Source organism: Cebus imitator, unplaced genomic scaffold, assembly GCF_001604975.1.
Source record: "Cebus imitator isolate Cc_AM_T3 unplaced genomic scaffold, Cebus_imitator-1.0 Scaffold218, whole genome shotgun sequence".
In the NCBI taxonomy this organism is placed as follows: domain Eukaryota; kingdom Metazoa; phylum Chordata; class Mammalia; order Primates; family Cebidae; genus Cebus; species Cebus imitator.
In genome coordinates, this window is record NW_016107533.1 from 2,721,348 (window position 1) to 2,729,328 (window position 7,981).

The following is a 7,981-nucleotide window of genomic DNA, read 5'->3' on the forward strand; positions in this document are numbered from 1 at the left end:
AAAGTATTTTATTACTTTCTTTAAAAGCCTATGGAACCAGGTATTCTCTCAGCCAAGTACTAACCAGGCCCAATTCTATTTAGCTTCTAAGATCAGACAAGATCAAGCAAGTTCAGGAGGGTATAGAAATAGAGAACAACTTCTTTGGGGTATGTCTTTGCACAATCAAGTTTAAATTATTGTGGTTCTTTAAACTGCAGTTAACATTTACAAAGAAAAAAATTTCCAGCAATCCCATGCTTCACAAGAATGAGTAGATGTGAACGTTCAAAGGAACTCACCTGCAATTGTACATATTGACAATTTCCCATCAAACATTCTAGAAAGAGACAACCAGGATTACTAGGCCATCTAGTAATTGGTTAAGGAGATTCCTTAATTTTTTTTGGCAAATCTTAAATATATACATTGGGCATCAAATTCAGAAAAGTTCACAAAATAGCTTAATTTACAAAAACGTGGAGAAGGTGGCCAAGCACATGTTCTTTCATCGTCACTAGTCGTCACTGGAATACAATGAAACAGTTACATATATACCAGAAAACTTGTCATACAGCTTAGAACTCAGGTAACTACGGAATAAACCATGTATTTCACCAGGCATGGTGATGGTGGCTCACTCCTGCAATCCCTGTCTTTGGGAGGGTAAGGTGGGAGGACTGCTTGAGCCCAAGAAATCAAGAGCAGCCTGGGTAACATAGTAAGATTCCTGTCTCTAAAAATACGTAAATTTTAAAAAGCCTGTATTTCACTCCTGGGTGTTCATTTTCAATTCCAGTTGCTGTACTGCAGAACACAGTATTGGTGCCAGTGGACATCTAGCATATAACACAGTGCCTGGCATATAGAGCCATTAAAAAATATTTCTTTTTAAAAAAGAGAAAAAATATATTTATTAAAAATATATGTTGCCCAGGCTGAAGTGCAGTGGGATGATCTCAGCTCACTGCAACCTCTGCCTCACAAGGTTCAAGTGATTCTCCTGCCTCAGCCTCCTGAGTAGCTGGGACTACAAGGTCATACCACCACACCCTACTAATTTTTGTATTTTTTGTAGAGACAGGGTTTCACCATGTTGGTAAGGCTGGTCTTGAACTCCCGGCCTCAAGTGATCTGCCTGCCTTGGCCTCTCAAAGTGCTGGGATTACAGGCATGAGCCACTGCGCTCAGCAAAATGAATAATGTCTTAAAGCAGATCCAGGTATTACACTTTTTATTAAGGTATACACTGATAAAATCTTTCTAAACTCCTGAGCAAAAAACAAAGCAACATGAAATAAAAATTGGAATCATATATGAAAATAAATATTATTGTCTCTTGTTAGAGAGGTGAGTGTGCAACCTCATTAAAATTCATTATATAAGCAGAATAAGAGCTTTGGACTATTTAGATAGAAGAGAGCTGCTTTTTTTTTTTTTTTTTGAGGTGGAGTCTTGCTCTGTTGCCCAGACTGGAGCATGGTGGAGCAATCTTGGCTCACTGCAACCTCTGCCTCTCGAGTTTAAGTGATTCTCAGCCTCCTGAGTAGCTGGGATCACAGGCACAGGCCACCATGCCTGGCTAATTTTTGTATTTTTAGTAGAGACAGGGTTTTACCATGTTGGCCAGGCTGGTCTCAAACTCCTGGCCTTAAGTGATAAGCCCACCTCCACTTCCAAAAGTGCTGGAATTACAGGTGTGAGCCAACATGCCTGGCCAGAAGAGAGCTTTTGACTGGCTTTTAAATAAAAGGATACAAAAGCTGCAATAAATAACTCGTAATTGCAGTAATCATTTCAGGCCAATTCAATCCAGTTTGGTTCAGAGGTGCCTTTGGCTGAGAGAAGAGGTGAGATATAATGTGTTTTCTTGCAACTTCTTGGAAGAATAACTCCACAATAGTCTGAGGACTAGATACTTAAAAAGAAAAAGTTATGACAGTTTTGTGTGGTGGTAATACCAATTTTCGATTAAAATAGTCTATCAATTCATTTTATGCCTATAACAAACAACATTTATCACTTCAAAACAAAATGTATCATGGGTATATATCCAGTGGCAATATAAATAAAAGTGGTTTGTAAATTGTGAAGTGCTACAAAAATGCAATAAAAACACCACTCACATCAAAGTTAGTCACTTTTTCACTGATCTCACAACACCTAAGTGGCTTCCCTAGAAATTAGCCCCAGGATTTCAACTTTTATACTGGAACAATACAAAATAAATTCTCCAGAATAATGGTTTTCAAACATGAGGGATACTGTTGATCAAGATTACAAAAGTTACCATGAACTTAATACATTTTTAAATGATTTTGTTCAATTAATCACTGGAGCATCAAAACAGAATGGGAATGCAGCGCTATATATATATATCTGTGGTACATATATATATGTATGTACCATAACCTTAACATATGCCTGATCTGGTACTACAGCTTCACAGACCCCACGTGACAATCAAGAGATCTCACGTCACAGCTTACTCATGCCTTCTGAAGGCAAAGAGCTTAGCCAACCTTTCCATGGCAAAGGTGGCAAAAGACCACTTTAATGAATATGCAATAAATCCCCAGTTTAAAAGCAAATGCGTACACAGTCCACTCCTTACCAAACCTATTTGCCATTAAAGCACCAGAGTCTGTCAATTCCAGTACTGATAAGTGTTGGAGATTAGACTCCCTGTGAGAAAAGGGAAAAAGACAGCTTGGTAAGTTCTCCTATGCTAAACATTACTTCTGCAAGCTCTTCTACTAAGAACATTGTCAATTTAATTAATACGTTGCATATAAAAGCTCCACTGAAAGCACAAAGAAAACTGGAAATCATTATAATATAGATTGTTGCCTATCCTATCACTTAGTGACCCTTCAATGAGGAGCCAGGGCAAACAGCTGGTTTATCTTATTGAAAATGTGAACCTTGGCCAAGTGTGGTGGCTCACACCTATTATCTCGGCACTTTTCGAGGGCGAGGCAGGTGGATCACCTGAGGTCAGGAGTTCAACACCAGCTTGGCCAACATGGTGAAATGCCATCTCTTCTAAAAATATAAAATATTAGCTGGGTGTGGTGGCGGGCGCCTCTAATACCAGCTACTCGGGAGGCTGAGGCAGGAAAATTGTTTGAACCAGGGAGGTGGAGGTTATAGTGAGCCGAGATCCCACAATTGCACTCCAGCCTGGGCAACAAGAGTGAAACTCCATCTCAAAAACAAACAAATAAAAAGTGAATCTTGTAATTCTTGGATTTGGCTATAAAGAAACTCAGCCTACCTAAAATAACTAGCATAATGTTTTTGTGTATGGTCTTTCCTTCTGGTTTCATCTTATTATGTTACATTCAACATGATTTGTCTGTACATACAAATATATAAGTATACATATAATCTATCTGTATACATACATATATGGTCTATGGTTACATGTAGTTCATTATTTTCATTTTTATAAGTTGCCTTCAACCTCTAACAAATAGAGCACCAAAAAGCTCTCTGAATCTTAACAGCATATAATTTCACAGCATACTGTTAAAACACTTTTTCCCGGCCAGGCACAGTGGCTCACGCCTGTCATCCCAGCACTTTGGGAGGTCCAGGTGGATCACCTGAGGTCATGAGTTTGAAACCAGCCTGGCCAATATGGTGAAGCCCCATCCCTACTAAAGTACAAAAATTAGTTGAGCTTGATGGCGGATGCCTGTAATCCACTTGGGAGGCTGAGGTTGTGGTGAGCCAAGATTGTGCCATTGCACTCCAGCCTGGGTGACAGAGAGCGAGATTGTGTCAAAAACAAAAAACAAAAAAACTGTTTCCCTTGAAGACAATGGGAAAAATAATTAAACTCGCAATATATTTTTGAAATAATTGGGATAATGAAACTCACAGTGTGTCAAGTGGAACATCAGTTGCCAAGCACTCACTTCCCCACTTAATGAGGTGGTAAGATAAGAGTAGAGGAGCTGTTCGATGCAGTAGGTCTTGCTGAGCTTGAAAGAGCTGACCAGCTCCCCAAATCACCTATATATTATGGGTGGGTGGATAGGACAAGAAATAATAGCAATTAGTAATGGTAACTCTTATGGCTCAGGTGGAAGTAAAATAAAATAAATACAAAGTTTACAATATTGTAAAAGCGACATGTTTTGCATTTTATGGTAGCAAGTGGCAAAATATCTTCCTAAAAATTAAGTCCAAAAATAATCAAAAACAGCCCACCAAATAATGGAAGCTGATGGTGAAAAGAAATCAACAACGAAAAGCTTAACTTTCATTAAATCTGTGGGTTCAGAGCCAGCCATGGTGGCTCACGCCTGTAATCCCAGGACTTTGGGAGGCCGAGGCAGGCGGATCACCTGAGGTCAGGAATTTGAGACCAACATGGAGAAACCCTATCTTTACTAAAAGTACAAAATTAGCCAGGTGTGGTGGCGCATTCCTGTAATCCCAGCTACTCGAGAGGTTGAGGCAGGAGAATCACTTGAATCTGGGAGGCAGAGATTGCAGTGAGCTGTTGCACTACAACCTGGGCAACAAGAGTAAAACTCTGTCTCAAAACACACACACACACACACACACAAACACACACAAACTGTGGGTTCAGAATTAAAGAAGAGAATCGGGCACGGTGGCTCATACCTATAATTCCAGTACTTTGGGAGGCTGAGGCAGGCAGACCACTTGAGCCCAAAATTTCAAGACCAGACTAGACAACATGGTGAAACCCCATCTTTACTAAAAGTACAAACAAAAATTAGCTGGCCTGGTGGCATGTGCCTGTAGTCCCAGGTACTTGGGAGGCTAATGCGGGAGGATCAACTGAGCCCAGGAAATCAAGGCTGCAGTGAGCCAAAATATAGCCACTACACTTCAGCCTGGGCACAACAGAAGTAAGACCTTGTCTCAAAAAAAAAAAAAAGAGAGACACAGGGAAACCTAAGTTCTCTCATATATTCCTGGTGTTGGGTAAAAATAGGTATGATCATTACAAGCAAATTTGGCAGTACTACCAAAAGCCTTAAAAGTGTGCATAACCTGCAGACCAATCAAATTCTAGTTCTTAGAACTTATCCTAGAGATATAATTAAAGATGTATAGAAAGCAGCTAGGCACGGTGGCTCACACCTGTAATCCTGGCAATTTGGGAGACTGAGGCAGGTGGATCACTTGAGGCCAGGAGTTTGAGACCAGTCTGGGCAACATGGCTAAATCTCATCTCTACTAAAAATATAAAAATTATATTTTTATATCAGCTGAGTTAGGAGTTAGGAGGACCACAAAGAAAAACTTGCACCTCAAAACGGTGTTTAAGGTAAGCCTCGAACTGTAGAGAATTCTTAGGCCAGGGGAGGTGGCTCACGCCGGTAATCCCAGCACTTTGGGAAGCTGAGGTGGGTGGATCACCTGAGGTCAGGAGTTCAAGACTGGGTGGACCACCTGAAGTCAGGAGTTCAAGACCAACCTGGCCAAAATGGTGAAACCCCGTTTCTATAAAAAACACAAAAATTAGCTGGGTGTGGTGGCACGCGCCTATATAATCTCAGCTACTCAGGGGGCTAAGACAAGAGAATCGCTTGAACTCAGGAGGCGAAGGTTGCAGTGAGCTGAGATCAGGCCACGGCACACCAGCCTGGGTGACAGAGTGAGATGCTGTCTCAAAAAAAAAAAGAGAGAGAAAAAAGAAATAGAGTTTTCTTCTTCTTCTTCTTCCATACTAAAGGGACTTTTATCACATTCGTAGTTACTAGTAATACTACATTTTGGGAGAGCCAACCTGGGCAAATTTCCCACTACTACACATACAAAGGTTGAGAGTAAAGCAATCTGCTTCATATATGTTCTTTGTTTTTTAAAAATCAACTTTTAAGTTCCAGGGCACATGTGCAGGATGTGCAGGTTTGTTACATAGGTAAACATGTGCCATGATGGTTTGCTGCAGAGATCAACCCATCACCTAGGTATTAAGCCCAGGATCCATTAGCTGTTCTTCCTGATGTTCTCCCTCCCCAACACCCCCTAATCTGTAATCTCAAAAGGATTAAAATGCTTATTCATTGTTAATTCAAAAATATTTATAGAGCACCTCATACAGCCAAGCTTGGGGAATACAGCAGTGAACCAGGACAAAAGTATCTGTGCTAGTAGGGCTGACATTTTGCTGCTAAGTGCTTGTAGGCTTATACCAGGTTTTAGATTTTACGAGTTTTCCCTCAAGCAGTACTTACTGCATCTCCAAGCCTCACTAACAGCTGCTGTAAAACCAAAAGGTCTCGGCAGATTAGGAAACGAGTACTGGCGATTTTATGCACAGCTCTGCACACAATATACCCTGCTGTGCTACTACCATAGAGTTGGGAAAGATTCATTCGGATATTCAGAGGCTGAGCTGTAAAGAGAAGAAAAATGGAGCTGAATGCATCATTGTTTTAATCAAAGAGGCATATTTGTTGCTCTGTCATTTACCTGGATTGAATCCCTTTTCCATTTCCACTTCTGTTTCATAATCCATTTCCCGTAAAAGTAGCCCAATGGCATGGATTGGGTTCCTAATCTCTTGCAGTTTACTACAAATGTCCTCCATCATATTTTCTCTGTAAGGACAATTATAAAATTCTTATTACTACCAAGAATATCTAAGACAAGTTCTATATGTCTTATAAGCTAAATACATTATGAAACAAGGGAACCAGGTAAAGGAATGAAGATAATCACTCTGGCATACAAGATACATTCCCTCTACATAGCAAATTTCCTCTCATTTTTTTTTTTTTAAAACAACACACAAAACAAATGTGAGAGGAACACTTTTGCTTTTCAGAATTTTAAGCTCGGTTAATTGTTAAACCATATTATTTTGAGTCTATTTCCAGACTTGAAGTCATGTGTTAGATTTTCTGTTAAAAGTTGAAATATGCCGGCCGGGCGTGGTGGCTCACACCTGTAATCCCAGCACTTCGGGAGACCGAGGCAGGTGGATCACCTGAGGTTAGGAGTTCGAAAGCAGCCTGACCAACGAGGTGAAACTCCGTCTCTACTAAAAAAAAAAAAAAAAAAAAAAAAAAAAGTTGAAATATCTATGTAGAATCATAGCACATCAGTTTGACTTTAAGCTACTACTTCGAACATTCTTGAACATACATTAAAAACCCAACTTTGGTGCTAAACATTGCTGAATTTCCATTAGGAAATGCACTTTACCCTAAATTCTCCTTACACATCAATAGTGATCATATCTTCCAGAATCTGCTCTGCAGCCTTTTCCGGAGACTGTAGGTTGTAACAACTCGTTTCCATTGTAACTGACATATCCATAGTTACTGACTCTCCAATCAGCCGCAGGCATTTTATAAGACATAAGACATCACGAGCGATATCCACATCTACAAATAAGTGAGAGTTAACATGTCTTAAGCCAATGACAATCTACTGATTGATAAATATATTAAAACGTTTGTTAATTAAATGACAAGAAATCTAAGGTCTCAGAGATGCTTAGGTCTCTTAAGTGTTCATTAAAATATTTGTGGTGTGGTAAAGTGATCAAGGCAGGTCATTGTAACAATCAATATTTTTTGTGTCTGTGTGAAATGAAGCATTAGGTTTATATAGAAAGGGGATTAAGTATGGACATAACAATTACTCTTACCGTCAGATATGGTTGTCTCATCTTCTGTCAAAAGGTTCTCATAAGGCAGGAGATACAAATGATCCACTAAAGAGGAGGAAACAAGGAAAGACAGGTACCCCTAGAAATATAAATTTTCCAGTTACATTTTTTTCAGTAAATTTTTAAAGGTATAAAATAATTGAGATGTGTATCTTATCATAAGGAAACACGAGACAAACCCAAGTTGAAATACACTCTATAAAACAACAGGTGTAGTCTTGGCTGGGCACAGTGGCTCACACCTGTAATTCCGCACTTTGGGAGGCCAAGGTGAGAGGATCATTTGAGCCCAGGAGTTCAAGACGAGCCTGGGTATCATGATGAAACCCCATCTCT

The 7,981-nt window shown here is 39.7% G+C and overlaps 1 protein-coding gene across 1 annotated transcript in view; it reads right to left on the reverse strand.

The window, feature by feature from the left end:
• NUP160 (nucleoporin 160) overlaps positions 1–7,981 on the reverse strand; it is a 67,296-nt gene that overhangs the window by 26,437 nt on the left and 32,878 nt on the right. Inside the window, exons 15-22 of the mRNA XM_037746030.1 lie at positions 7,625–7,724; positions 7,193–7,358; positions 6,442–6,569; positions 6,204–6,364; positions 3,866–3,999; positions 2,594–2,664; positions 1,738–1,897; positions 282–351 (exon numbers count right to left, since the gene is read on the reverse strand). Of these exons, the coding sequence (XP_037601958.1) occupies positions 282–351; positions 1,738–1,897; positions 2,594–2,664; positions 3,866–3,999; positions 6,204–6,364; positions 6,442–6,569; positions 7,193–7,358; positions 7,625–7,724 (990 nt within the window). The remainder of the gene's footprint in view (positions 1–281; positions 352–1,737; positions 1,898–2,593; positions 2,665–3,865; positions 4,000–6,203; positions 6,365–6,441; positions 6,570–7,192; positions 7,359–7,624; positions 7,725–7,981) is intronic.